Source organism: Vigna radiata, chromosome 8, assembly GCF_000741045.1.
Source record: "Vigna radiata var. radiata cultivar VC1973A chromosome 8, Vradiata_ver6, whole genome shotgun sequence".
NCBI classification, from domain to species: domain Eukaryota; kingdom Viridiplantae; phylum Streptophyta; class Magnoliopsida; order Fabales; family Fabaceae; genus Vigna; species Vigna radiata.
The window spans coordinates 44,101,484-44,115,628 of NC_028358.1; the positions used below are offsets into that span (position 1 = coordinate 44,101,484).

Sequence of the window (14,145 nt, forward strand, 5' to 3'; positions counted from 1 at the left end):
TTTATTTGTATATAAATCTTTACAAAGAAATTTATACAAATTAATTTTTTTATTAGAAAAATAAAAAAATTACAAACTAACATATGACACGTTTTTATTTATATAGTAGTAAAGAAGTCATTTAACCTAAATAATATTAATGAGTAACCTATAAAAGTTGATATCTCAATAATAAATATTTTTGTGGAGGTAATTCACACAAGTATAGTCTCAATACTTCCTCAACAATTCATAAAAAGTTTATAGGGTTAAATATTTCGATTTGAAATACATCATTACTAATAATTTGCTTAATAGAAACAAATTTAAAGACAAAAATTTGGAAAATGTACATACCGTATTTTATTTAGGAAGGAACAATTTATTTTAAATTTTTAAAAAAATTAGGACTAAATTGAGACAAAATAAAAATACAAGGACCAAATTGGAACAAACGCAATGACACGTGGTTTGACAGTGATACGTGACACAGTCAGTGCCACTTCACACTGTCATTGCTACGTGACACAATGTCGACACGTGGCAAATTTTATTTTTAAAATAAAAAAAAATAAAAAATAAAAATAAAAATAATTAAAAATATATTTAAAAAATTCAAAAAAATCACGAGCTGACACGTGTCATCCTTTTTAAGGATGTTACGAAACTAACGACACTGATCTAATTGCTTCAATTTTTCAAAAATAGGGACTCAATTGAGAAAAGAAAAAAATGAAGGACCTAATTGAAAAAAGTCACCGAAAATAAAGACCATTTAGAATGATTAAACCATATATTTATATACTCTTGAATAATTTTTGTTTTAAGGCTGATAAATATGAAATATTATTATTTTTGTTTATTTTAAGGCTGATAAATATAATAAAGTTTATAAATTTGTTAGAACTTTAGATTGTTAAAATAATAGCATTCACATTCCCCTTCTACCCTTTCGTCTTAAATCTAGACGAAACAACATTTTCTTCCCTTTCCATAACTTTTTTTTATCGCAAATATTCCTTACACTTCAAAGTAGAGTTTTTCAAAATGATCAAGTAACATCTTACCACAACTGCAGTCTAACAGTTCGATCTTCAAGATACATAGTTTTTACAAGAAGTCAAAATCGATTGTAGGCAATTTTACAAACGTAAAAATAAGTTCTAAGAATTGTAAAATTGTAAAGGACTCAATTTGGAAAAATGGGAACGAACGTAAACCAAGAATAGTATAAGACACAATTCAAGAAAAATGTAAAGAACCCAGTGAATATCTACAATTATACGTGTTCATAATGTGGAAGCAGCGTTACAGGTGTTACAAAGGTTAAGAGAATAGATACAACGTACCACAACCAGTTAAGGGATAGATTACTTTTAGTGCCTAGTTTTTTCTGTTTACAAGTAATTTACTACTAAACTAATGTATTTAACGTCCACATAGCTCAACTTTTTGAGATATGTGCTACACGTTTTTCTGTTTCTCTCCTCCCTATACTATTTCCTTCATGGAGTTGCATCATTAATCATAAACAAATAAAAATTACAATTGTATTAAACGGAAGCTCACATCTGTCTACGGATATCATTATCCGTTAAAGGTTAAACGAAAATCCGACTTTCTTTACAAATCACCACCGAACAATGCACCAACCAATACATTAACGGAGAAAAGAAACGAAAATGGAAAATGTTATGTTAACAGAAGTGAAAATTAAGAGAAAAAGATAAAGTGACAGGGGATGGGGACTTGCTCCTGATAGTGGAAGAGAAAGTGAAAGTGAGAGAGGATTGAGATTTGGGTTTTAAAAAATAAAAAGTAAAATTGGTAAAAGTAAAAGAAAAACAAGTAAATTTAGAATTCAAAAATAATTGGAGAGGTGTAGAAGAAAATGGATGGTGGAGGGAACATCAATCCCCCAACTGTCCGTAATAAGTGTTTTGGGCCCTCAATGAGGTCAGTGTCAAATCCAAGGGTGTGTTGTTCCCTACACCCCACACCTTTTCCCTCCACCTCCCTAACTCTCTTCAATATTTTTTAATTACAAAACTAGCTTTCTTTTTTTTTTTTTAACTCGCGAAGTCCCCACTTTCAACTCTCCAAAATCTCACTTTATTTCTTCTTGGATTTCCACCCTCCTCTCACCGTGTCCGTTGTCTTCATATCTGTTTTGTTTCGACCTTTCATCTGCCGTCTCCACGTAACGCCCCCACAACTTATATGGACCGTTGATTGCTCCACCAACTTCTGTCTGGTTCGTTCTCGAACCACACCGTATTGGAAGAGGTTAGGCTCTAATACCATTTATAACGTTTCAACAACTTACATGGACTGTTGACTACCCGCACACATCACCACAAGATCCTTATGCGAAAATAGAAATCCCTAAAATACAAAGGAATTCAAAGAAAGAAGGAGAAAGAAAATTCCTCCTTACGTCGCGAATCAGGACGGCCAAGGTTTTCGCCCAGTCGCCGCGACTCTGCCGCATCACCACTCTCTCATAGCTACACCTCCGCCGTGTCTCTACAACTGTCTCTGTTCAAAAATGCAGGACATTCTCGTTGCGGCAAGGTCAATGCTTCTGCTCGAGACATAGAACGTTCTTGCCCCCAAAACTAGGTGGTCCGCAAGAAGAAAAAGCGTAAGAAACTTGGAGCTTCTGGTGGTTGGCATTAACTAAAACAGAGAAGAAATGGAAAAGTGTTTTCCCTTGCGCGAATAGTAGAACAGAAAAATTTGGGAAATAATTTCTCCTTCACGATTCACTAGGTTTCCCTGGTTCGAAGTTGAACCCAAAAGGAAAAATATTTTTCTAATTAGGCTTTCAACCTTCGAGATTTGTTTTTTCTTTCTGAATTGAAATTAATTAGAAGCACAGAAATCGAGCTCTGACCATCCTTTATGAAACAATGTCTCCTGCATACTTAAAAAAATGTATATATAAAAATCAATATTTAATGTACTGTGTGCATGCGAAACAAAAAGTTAATATATATATATATATATATATATATATATATATATATATATATATATATATATATATATATAAAGGCAAGAGTATGCACGAAGAACGAAAACTTAAGAAAAGAAATGTTAATAATTATAAATGTATATAAAAATGGAATCGTGCAGGGAAAAACAAAAACCAATAAATCAATTTTTATTTTGTCATGGTTAGAGAGCATATACAAATTTAAGAATCAACCGAGTTGGGTGCTGCCTGTGTACGACGGATGACGAATGACAGACGAAGAGTAACAAATACAGAGACAACATGAGAGTGGATGAGAATTGGAGAAGAAATAAAGTGAAATTTAGAAGAGTTAGAAGTGAGGTCATGCAAGTTAAAAGTAAGAAAAAAAAAAAACAGAGAGAGAGAGAGGCTAATTTTGTAATTGACAAAAAATTGGAGAGAGTTGGGGAGGTGGAGGGAGAAGGTGTGGGGGTGGAGAGAACAATCCCCAAATCCAATCTATGGGATAGTTCAAAGAGAGCATTTCTTTCTACACACCCAATAATTTCAACCTCCAATCCTGTATTTTTTAAAATTCTAAATTCAGCCTGTGATTTAGATTTTTCAGTGGTGTCGTATAAGGAATGTGTAATCCTGAGACGTTTTGGACTATACAATTTAGAATGCTAAATATCAATGTTTTTTATTTTAAGATGTAAATTTTGAAATATAAAACTGTATCTGGATTATATCCCGGCCGATTTACACAATTTCTAATGTGTTTTTAAATAAAGATTTTTTGATTTTGATAATATATGCGAAAAAAATGCAGTGTTATAAGTGGAGAACCATTGAAAAAAACGAAATTTGGTTCACAAACAAAGAAAAAAACAAGATAAAGTGAAGAATATTACGGTAAACAAGTCATTGCACCACCTGTGAGATGCAGATTGAAATTACATGCAGTTGGAAATGCACCTTTAAAGGTAATTTGTTCTTGTTATAATACTGATCATAAATTACTTACAAGCTTTTGTTAAAATATAATAGGATTTGGGATTTTCAAATTAAACCCTCTCGTTCAAATCTTGGGAATAAAAAATAACTTATTGGTCAAATTTGAAACCGAAACTAATTAGATATAAAATGGATAAATAGTCCATATAACATTAACGTTGAGATATAAGTAATTAGATGTTCAAAATTTTTATATTTTTAATTAAATTTCTATTATTATTTTTTTTGTGTGAAACAATATGACAGTTATTTTATTTCTTTGTTTACACATTAATACGAGATTTTGTGACAAATAAAACAATACTGTGAATTGATGTAAAGTAACAACCAACTTTTATTACTTATGTATATACACACACTATTTTATATTAATTACACTGTCTCATAATTATTAAAACAATGAGACGAACAAGTAAATTGACATAACAAAATTAATTATATTGTCTAATAAATACGATAATACTCAATTAAGAAACTTAAAAATTTTTAAGTAGTTACATAAGAGAAAATACAGTCACATAGCTGGAGACCGTATGATTCACTGATGGATGGAAGCCTTATCTTTTGTGTCACGCTTTCCCTTACATTAGATGGAGCTTTCTGCCTTCCCCACCTTCAAAGCAGTTTCTAATGCTTCCTTAATCCCATTTTCTTCTCATCAACTCTGCAGCCGCTGCTCCTTTCCTCTTCGTCGTAGCGATTATGGCTTCTGTTGGATTCCCGAGCCAAAACCGTTTGATCGGATCAAGATGTGCTCGGAGAAGAAATGTTTGTCGTCGAACGGTTACGGTGGAACCGAAAACGGAGAAACAAAACCTGATTTCGTCGAAGTCATAGGCATTGGTTCTAGGAAGGACGCTATTTTTGATTTCTGCTTGAGCGCGCCGTTTCAGTTGCCTTTGCTGCGGTTTTGGTAACGGTCTACTTTATTTTTAATGTTTTCGCGTTTTATATTTTCATTTCGGAATTGTTAATTTGAAATTGTTGTCGTTTTCGTGTGAATACGTTGTTTTCTTGAACTCTTGATGCTTTTCGATTGATTTTTGGTACGGATTAGTGTATGGAACTTCAGACTATTCCTTAATCAGAGATCCAAGTGTGGTTTGCGCCTTCTTGGCTGTGTTTGCTTCTTCTTTTATTCTTGCTTTAAAAGCCTAAGAGAGAGTTGAATAAGTAATAATCCTTATCTACATCGGGAGGTTTGTTTGGGAAATAGAAAAGTAATTAAAATTATTTGCGTTTGATACAAATTATTTGTAGGTTTCGATAATGGAAAAGGATTATAAATCAGTGTGTTGTTACTGTTGGGTCATAAAAGCTTATAATGATTTATAAGGATTATAAATCGTGTGATGAGAGGTTGTGAAATTTTGTTATTGTTCTATTCTATCCCTGGCTTTGGGAGTGAAAATTTTACTTCCTAGGGTAGAGGACCTGTGGCAGAGGTGAGGTGACCATGTCACAATTACCACTGGATCAAAGACTATAACTAATAGTTAGTACATAACATTATATACTTAAGAGTACGTGTCCTAGATAAAGTTTATGTGATGCATTGAGCAGAAATTTTATACTCTCCTCTATAGTTATTTAACTTTCTGAGTTTATTTTTCCGTTCACTCATCAGTTATCTGAATTATTTTACGTCTTATCTTCTCAAGACTGACTTCCACAATACATAAATTTGATTATTGGCGCTCCAATATGGGCCTTGACCCCAAGAAGCTTTATTTGGTTCTGCACAAATCTTTTGTCACTCGATCCCAATTTTACTGGTGCACCAGATTCCTTAATTCAAGATTCCTTAATTTTTCGGTACTCAGTCTTGTATCATGTTTAATCAAACTCTGTTTGTGAACAATACCAATTGATGCCTTCAATATCACTACTACTCCATATAGAACTTCAAAAATAGTATATAAGTGGGGGAACAACCTTTATTTCCTTAGCTTATTTTGTGGGATTAAGTTAAATTTAAACTCACATTTTAAGACCTTGTTGGGGGTGAAAGACATATACTTTTTAAAGGTGTTTCTATGCTTAAACGTTTCATGTGATAATTATTCTATTTGCGTTTTGGTCTTTTGCTGCTTCTGCCCTCGACTATCAATGGAGTGGAATGTCATCTCCAATATGTTTCATTCATTATTTTCCCCTTTTTATAATGCTTTGGAGGATGACTTTTCCTTCTTCTCGGGGTACTTTTCCTTTTTGTCTATTCTTTAATGAATTTGTTTCTTTCAAACAGTGTTCAGTTTTCAAGGGGTGTGTTGAAGAATTCACATTGACAAAAGATAAGGCCAAATTATAGTATATAATGTGTGCAAATCTCATTTTACAAGTCAATTTTATGAGGTTGAGTTAGACTTAGATTCTACTTTCTTAAAATGGTTTCATAGTCATTCAGAGTTTGTCCTTGCAAAGTGTTGGGCCTCGTGTCATCCACTATGGGGTTCTCCCTAGTCCAAAGCTTGAGATGTGTTGAAAAACCCATATAGACTAGAAATAAGGTCTAAATTATAGTATATAAGTAAGTGCAAACCTTACTTTATACATTGGTTTTATAATGTTAAGTTAGGCTTAAATTTCACGTTCTTAAGAAAGTAAAATAATTTACAAGGGTTAGTAAGTAGTTTGTGGTATTTTAAAAACATCTTTCAGAGTACACTGGAAATGACTTATGGATTTACTAAATTACTTCTTCCATTCCAGATAAAATGATCTAAATTCTTCTGGAATTGATTTATATTTGTTGTTTTTGCATTTTTAATTTGTTCTAAGATAGCAATCTTCTGCAGGAATATCCTTATGACAGAATCAGAAGAAGTGCATTTACAACAAAGATCAATTGAAGAAGGTTTTCATTTGATTTAATATGACTGATTATTTTTTATCCTATAATTATATTCTGGCTACTTTAATATAGAAACACGTGCAGGCGTATTTTGGGAGAAAATATTTAATCGCAACATTCTTCTTGATTAATTTTTTATTATATACAATTTAGAACCAAAAATGAAGCTTAGTTTTTGATGAAAAGAAAATATTGAAGGAAAAAGGGGGTAAAGTGCCTTGTGTTGTTCGTGAATTTCAATTTAAATTTTCATACATATCTCTCATTGATCTCTGTGATTAAAATCTACTAATTTTTGGGCTATCTATTGCAGAACCTCATCCAAGAGTTGTCAAAGCTCCCGTATTTTTGAAGTCATGCTCACAGACTATTGTTCTTGTTTGTACATTCCTTACCTTCAAATCTTGTAGTAAAACCTGTGTTTCAGTAGTAGTATTAGTAATATGCATCCATGGGTGCCCAGGTGATGTGGGGTGCTGTATCCCTTTCACCTGATGATTTTGTGAAGCATGCAGTAGTCAACTGAGATTCTTAAATTCATTATTCATCATCATAAGAGATATGCTTGCTTGATCAAATGAAATTCTGTAATTATGTGTTGTAGATAGTTTACAGCTGACTGGCATGAGTTAACATTATATTCCTCGCAAGGTTAATTTATTTATGCAAAAATCAAATCATAAGATGTATGACTCTTGCTAGCTTTCATCATAGTCGTTTGATGTGTGTAACCTTTATCCTTCCGTTCCCCCTCTCTTTAGGTGGCCAGTGCAGGATATGGCTTGTACCACACTGTTGCAGCTGATATTTTTGAAACTGTAAGGTCCAGGAATGGATTAACCGTGGCTATAGTTTTGAAGCCATTTAGATTTGAAGGGCTTAGACGGCAAAACGAGGTATCTTTGACTCTTTCAATTACATTTTTTTATGCTAAAACATGCTTTCAAGTACCGTTTAAACATTTCCACCTGTAATATGATGACTATTTCTGTGGCCATAGAATCTTATTGAATATGATTACCTGAGAAAATTCCAGTTAAGGTTATTGGTCATTATTTATTCTTCACTTTATGATTACTTGAGATGCCTTGACTAATAATATGTTTGTGGTCAAATCATGTCCAGATCATGTAGTCTGTTTAATACTTTATCTGTGCCATAAATTCGCAGGTGAAGACCTTGATGCAGAAACTTAAGGAGAACACAAACTTACTTATTGGTGAGCTATACTTCATATGTTTGCTTGTTAAAATTTGATTCTGACGAACTTCTTATCTGGCTCATTAATGTTTGCCAATTAGAGCTAATAACTAAAAAAGAGTTTTTCTTTTTCTGGAAAGAGTATTTACTTATTATAATCCGAATGTGTAAACAACGTCACTAAAAAGCCATCAATTTCTTGCTATGTCAAGTCTGATGTATGTCTAAGGAGGAATATGTTACACAAGCTGTCTCTGTGTTCAACTGGTACCAAGCGTAAAAGAAAAATTGAATTCTATTATCAATAAAGGTGATGCTGTCTTGTACTGTTTCCAAGAATTGATCAATAAGTGCAAAGGTTCTCTCCTACTTAAGCTTTTTCTGAGGCTATTTATTCCACGTCCCACCTGTAAATAAGTGACCTCCGAAAAGTAGAAATAGAATCACTATTTTCCCCTTTATACTGTTTAACCTACATTCTTTTTAACTAATTGATAGCTGTCTTTACCCTTTTGGAAAGTAATATAGTATAATTTACTTTTAATTCAATAATCAATAGGCCTACAAAAGCTACAAAATTTTTCTTAGTTGTTGATTTATGATACAGAAATTGATATTGATGCATTGCTTGAGAAAGACTTGTTGACACTAGATGAGGCCATGAAGACTGCTAATGATGCAGTTTTGCTTGCTATTAAGGCTGTCTCTGTTCTGAAGTCTGTAAGTTTAGTTTTAGAGTATACTTCCTGCTATTTGTTTTTATAAAACTATTTTGTAGTTACAGATTGAAATTTTTTGCAGGAGATGCACAGAAAAATTATAGACAGATTGAATGGTGGGATGAAAGAGGCCAGCCCTTCAGAAATTAATAAAGTAGGTTTCTATGATTTTTACCCTGATAGTTTCAGACCCTTCTTTGCACAACTTGATAGCGTTGTTTATATTTTCCTTTAAACAGGACCACATTTGAATAATGTTTCCATTTTCTTTCACACCATTCATTATAAAATTGATGCTGTTGTGTACAGATGTTAGAATCCTATAAAGAAGCAGGGATTGGATTTGGAGCCGCTGCAAACATAAAAGCTTCAATTTTGCAATCTATATTTGATAGTCCTTTCCTGGGTGCTCGTTTGAAGGTATCAATCAGTTTTTTCCATATTCATGCATGATAGGTATTTTTTGTTTGTTGACAGATCACAAATTTTCAAAATACATTTATTTAAAGGTCATTGTTGTTGCCAAATCCTTTTCTAGAATGACTGACTGATCCCTCTCTGCCATTTGTTATTGTAGTGCCTTTTTTTAAAATTTATTTTGGACATTTTTAGCTATCACTCTTTTCGTTGAGTTCTGGTTCTTGTTCCTATACCATATAAGCTTATTATGATTACTATTTTTGTTCAGGATCCAAATAGCATAGTTATATGCAATCTTGCCTGTTCAGGACCCATCAATGATAGTGATATAGAAATCTTTCTACGTACTTTCCGTCAAACAACAAATTACACAAATGATATTATAATATCAGCAATACATGACCCTACTGTTGAGCCCAACCTACTCATAACGACAGTGCTTACACTTGGGTAAGTTTTATTTTTGTGGATAAAGAAGAAATTTCTCAAGTCAAAAAGGAAATGCAAGTTAGGTAAATACATTTCTTGAAGATATGAATATGAACGCATGTTGGTAAACTTCTTTTTTCAGAGTTAGAACTTATGAAAGTGTATTAGTGTGTTTTTACATCTATACATTAAAGTTCTTAACTTCCGTATATTTAATGTTATTGCTGAGTTGAAATTGAGCATGATTTATCTACATCTGACTCTTGAAATTTTAACAGAGGATTCTATTATTTGTTCTATTACTGATAATTTTCTTTAATCTGTTTATTTTTTCCTTATTCCCTGCACAGTTTCTAATAGATTTCTCTTGTTATTTAATTAGCTGTTTAAATGTGCAACGGTCTTCCCAGAATGGTGGTATACTATCCAGACTTGCCATGCATTTTCCTCTTATTTTTAGCTTTTGGGGAAGACATAGTCAGCAAGAAGTTGGCACTGGGAAACAGACTGAAGTATTTCCGCCAGAAATGATGAGTTGTGATGATGTTGATGAAAGAACAAATCAGATCGCTTTAGATGGCATAGATAGCAATCTTGATAAAAAATGTGAGGAGTTGGAGCCAACAATGAGCAAGAACTCCAAGTTTCCTGCTTTAAGGTTTTCTCTGACTTCCTCACCTGTTCCTCATACTTTTTTCAGCAAATTTTCCTAATGTTACACAGTTTTTCATTTTTGCTTTTGAACTATAATAGGGATTCAGGAAAAAGTGAAGATTTATTTGACACCTCTTCCAACTATAACATCCTCTATGACTCTATTACTGAAGGAGGTAATTTTGAGATAGAATTCAATTAATGTATAAGTTGACTTAGCATTTGTCTCGTAATTTGTTTTGAGTTGTCTATTCAATTTCAAATCAAGTTGCATTAGGTGACTCTGCTTTTCAAAGGGAGCAACTTGAGAACTGGAATCTAGGTCCCGGATTTGAGGTGGCAAAGAAATGGGCCCAGGAAAAAGCAGCTGATGCTACACCAATTGTTGATAATCTAAGCATCTTCCACCTTCCTGTTGGCGTGAGGCCTTCAGAAGAGTTGAAAGAAAGACTAGAAATCTCATTTATGACAAAACAGCATGAGCCTGATACTGATAATGTTGTGAAAACACAAACATTTAATGGAGGTACGTCTTCTTGGAGTGCAGCGACTGATGCTAGCTTGGAAGCAGTTATGGATTTTGCATCTTCACTTTTGAAAGGAAAGAATGCTAATAAATCAAAGACACATGGAGTACTATCTGTTCGTGCTGCGTCTATGTTGGTAATAATGAGTATTTCATTTTTTGATGATATATGTTCATGCATTTATTACTGAAAGAGAAATTGAGGAAGATTTTGATACTAGTCGTATTCAGGGGAAATGTCTCCTAAATCAGATGTGCACCGTTTAGTCATTTTCTACTCTAGTAGCTGTCTGTGGTTTATTTGAGATGTTTTCTATTCAACTATCTTCTTTTAGATTTACTTTTAATTGCTGTCTATGCTAGAAAATTTATTGTCATTCGTAGTTCTTTCCTTTTAGTAAAGTTCTTTATTACTAATAATATAATAAAAACGGGGATAAAAAATGTGTAGCCTCACTAGCTCCAAATTAAGCTCGATTAGTGTTTGAATATGAGCTCAAGTTTGACCCCGGCTTCCTATTAGCAGAAATATGAAAACACACATTTGAAAGTTTTGCAGCTTTGCATAAATATGCGTTTTGCAAGTCACACAAATTTGGCTTTAGTAATTAGTTCAGTAGTGAGCATCAAATTTTATGGGTATCATCAAATTTGTTGATTGTAGTTTCTTCAGTTCAAGCTCTTACAGATGTGGGTCATACAACTGAATTTCCCATTTTGCATGACAATATAGCTTTCCAAAGAAATGACCTAAGGACACTAATGCCTCTGTTGCTTTTCAAGCGCAAGGCAAATTCAACCTTTTTGTGAGGTCATAGTATTCTTTAATGAATACATAGTTTGTTTGAGTAAAATTTGTGAAAATTTATTCATGATCAACAGCTATATAACAATTATTACTTCATTACTTCTAATTTTAAATTTTTCACATGCCATACTTTAATAGTTCGGTGCTTTTAGTTCCTTAAATTTTTCCATATTTTAGTTTTTCTCTCCCACTTTTATTACCAATAGTTATCGTTCCTTAACTTTTGAAAATATTCAAACTTATTTTTAAAGGTTAAATAAATAAGTTTGGATATTTAAAAAAATTTAGGAAGTAAAATCAATGATTTAAAAATACAGGGATAGAAACTAAAATTTGATTTTTCTTAAGAGACTAAAATACTATTAACTCATAATAGTTTATTGCAACCGTAATTCATACATGATGATTCTAGACTTAACTTAATATTTTTGTACAGGAGGCAGAACGTGATTTCTCAAAAAAGTGGAGTCCAGTGGTGGAAATGCAATATAGGGGAGGAAGATACAAGGGACGATGCCAAGGAGGTCTACCTGAAGGAAAGGTAAATTCGTAAAAGTTGATAATAACAAGCACACTAGGCTCGGGAAATATGTTTTTTCTCTTCCCTTTTTTTTTGGCCTACACAGCTCAATGCTGAAGATAACCAACTATGTTAAATGAAAATTTACAACCAGGGGCGCCTTGTTCTCAGAGATGGGAGCATATATGATGGCTTATGGCGGTATGGTAAGAGATCAGGTCCGGGTACATTCTATTTCAAAAACGGAGATATGTTTCAAGGATTATGGAGAGATGATGTCATACACGGCAAGGTTTGTACCCTTTTTTTAAGTTGATTTTTTAGATATAATTGTCAAAGCCAAAAGTACGACAAAAGTAATTTGTTTTGTAATATATGGGTTGGATTCTGCTACCATAACGTCTTGTCTGTGTTTGTGCCATGTATATAGATAGGTTGTGTTAGGGTCTCTTAACGCTAATATAAATTTTAGCAATAGTTATACATCCTGTAACTAAAAGAAATTGTTTCTTGTCTGTATATTTATCCAATTACTTGCAATGGCTGCATTGATCTTGCACACCAATTTTCGAAATTGAATGGTAATTATGGATTATTGTTTCATATGATCGATAAATAAATCTGGAAAGTGCAGCGTCCGTAATTGCATAATGGATTGCACAATAATCTTTGACGGTGCATTAGAATCGATTCATCGTAATTGCTGTATTGATTAAGCAGGGTTGGTTTTATTTTCGCACTGGTGATCGGTGGTTTGCAAACTTTTGGAAGGGAAAAGCTAATGGTGAGGGACGATTCTACACAAAGTCCGGCGATGCCTTCTTTGGCAATTTCAAAGATGGGTGGCGACATGGCCAGTTTCTCTGTATTAATGCGAACGGGACCAGGTTGGTTGGTCTCTCTTTCAGTTATTGTGAAGTTTCGGTAGTTCTACCAATTCAATTGTTCTCAAATATGAAGTTTCTGCCAGATATGATCATGACATTAAGAGGGAATATAAATGTTCAATGGACCTGAGCTTCAATTTGATAACAAAGGGCGATATAAATTAACAAAAGCAATTAAGCCACAGTGTGTTTGTGCGGCTTACATTTATTTTAATATATCAAGTTAAAACATTTGGCTTGTTAATTTTTTTATTGATAAAAATATATAGTTCTATAATTATCTTTATTCATATTTATTTAGTTGAAACGTCAGAATTTTCAATTTTCCACCTTTTCTGTACTTGTAAAAGGACACAGTTGATGTACTTGTAAGTGGACACAGTTGATGTACTTGTAACACAGATGATGGCTGTAAAACGAAATTTAGACATTTCTGCGTTTGTCACCAAATTGACTTGCGTGCGTAACTGGCATATGAACAGGTACACTGAAATTTGGGATCATGGTGTTCGTGTAGATAGCAAGCATTTGGACAGATGAGCGAGGTGGGCGAATGCGGTACCCAAAATTTTGTAATTACTGTGCATTTTATTCTTGTCTCCATTTTTTAATGTTTTATTTATCTCTTTTTGTGTTGTATTATTGTCTTTATTTTCCCACGTGGCCAATCCCCCTCCCCCCTATTATTGTAGAACTTGCTTGCTAGTATCCATATTTCGGGTTTTAAAAGTATTTCCGAATCCAACTATATCTTTGAGTAGATGTATAAAACAAAATCAATTGTTTTTTGCATTAGTTTTATAGCATGTGAAACATCATATACTTGAATATTCAGTGTACCATATATCTAAAAATCTTGTAGTGTAATTTACTGTAAACAAGCTTATCTGATCCGTTTGTATATGTCATCTGATATTAAACCACTTTTTGAGTTGCGAGATTGACTAATTTTGATTTATTTATTTCGTTAAACTATTTTACTTATCAATAAAATAAAAATTTGTTTCAATGTTAAATAATTTTTAATTTTAAAATTTTAATATTTATGATTGTTTTAATCACGATGTTATTCTTTAGTTAAGAATTTGTTGCAGATATTTTTCAATTTATAGACAAAAGTTTAGTTCATAGGATAACAACTATTCAAGCTTATTTGGATTATTTTTCGAAATT

The 14,145-nt window shown here is 32.8% G+C and overlaps 1 protein-coding gene across 2 annotated transcripts; it reads left to right on the top strand.

Annotated features, from left to right (window-relative positions):
• The first annotated feature begins 4,471 nt into the window (after window positions 1-4,471).
• On the top strand, window positions 4,472-13,720 carry LOC106772341 (protein ACCUMULATION AND REPLICATION OF CHLOROPLASTS 3). 2 transcript variants are annotated; one of them, XM_014658707.2, is made up of 16 exons: window positions 4,472-4,868; window positions 6,754-6,812; window positions 7,123-7,187; window positions 7,571-7,705; window positions 7,980-8,028; window positions 8,617-8,729; window positions 8,811-8,882; window positions 9,038-9,148; window positions 9,417-9,598; window positions 9,960-10,235; window positions 10,331-10,407; window positions 10,500-10,894; window positions 12,002-12,106; window positions 12,240-12,377; window positions 12,806-12,972; window positions 13,455-13,720. In XM_014658707.2, the coding sequence occupies exons 1-16, from the start codon at window positions 4,546-4,548 to the stop codon at window positions 13,510-13,512; spliced, it is 2,325 nt and encodes a 774-aa protein (XP_014514193.1). In that variant the 5' UTR covers window positions 4,472-4,545; the 3' UTR covers window positions 13,513-13,720. The 2 variants fall into 2 exon arrangements, with proteins under 2 accessions (XP_014514193.1, XP_014514194.1); XM_014658708.2 differs by having other exon boundaries at window positions 10,509-10,894.
• Window positions 13,721-14,145: the final 425 nt, after the last annotated feature.

What these genes read in the sequence shown, in the direction of transcription:
- LOC106772341 (XM_014658707.2), top strand. Translation starts at nt 4,546, where the DNA reads ATGGAGCTTTCTGCCTTCCCCACCTTCAAAGCAGTTTCTAATGCTTCC. An exon ending in TCCAAGTTTCCTGCTTTAAG is followed by an intron (nt 10,236 to 10,330) that starts GTTTTCTCTGAC and finishes GAACTATAATAG; the next exon opens with GGATTCAGGAAAAAGTGAAG. An exon ending in TTCGTGCTGCGTCTATGTTG is followed by an intron (nt 10,895 to 12,001) that starts GTAATAATGAGT and finishes ATTTTTGTACAG; the next exon opens with GAGGCAGAACGTGATTTCTC.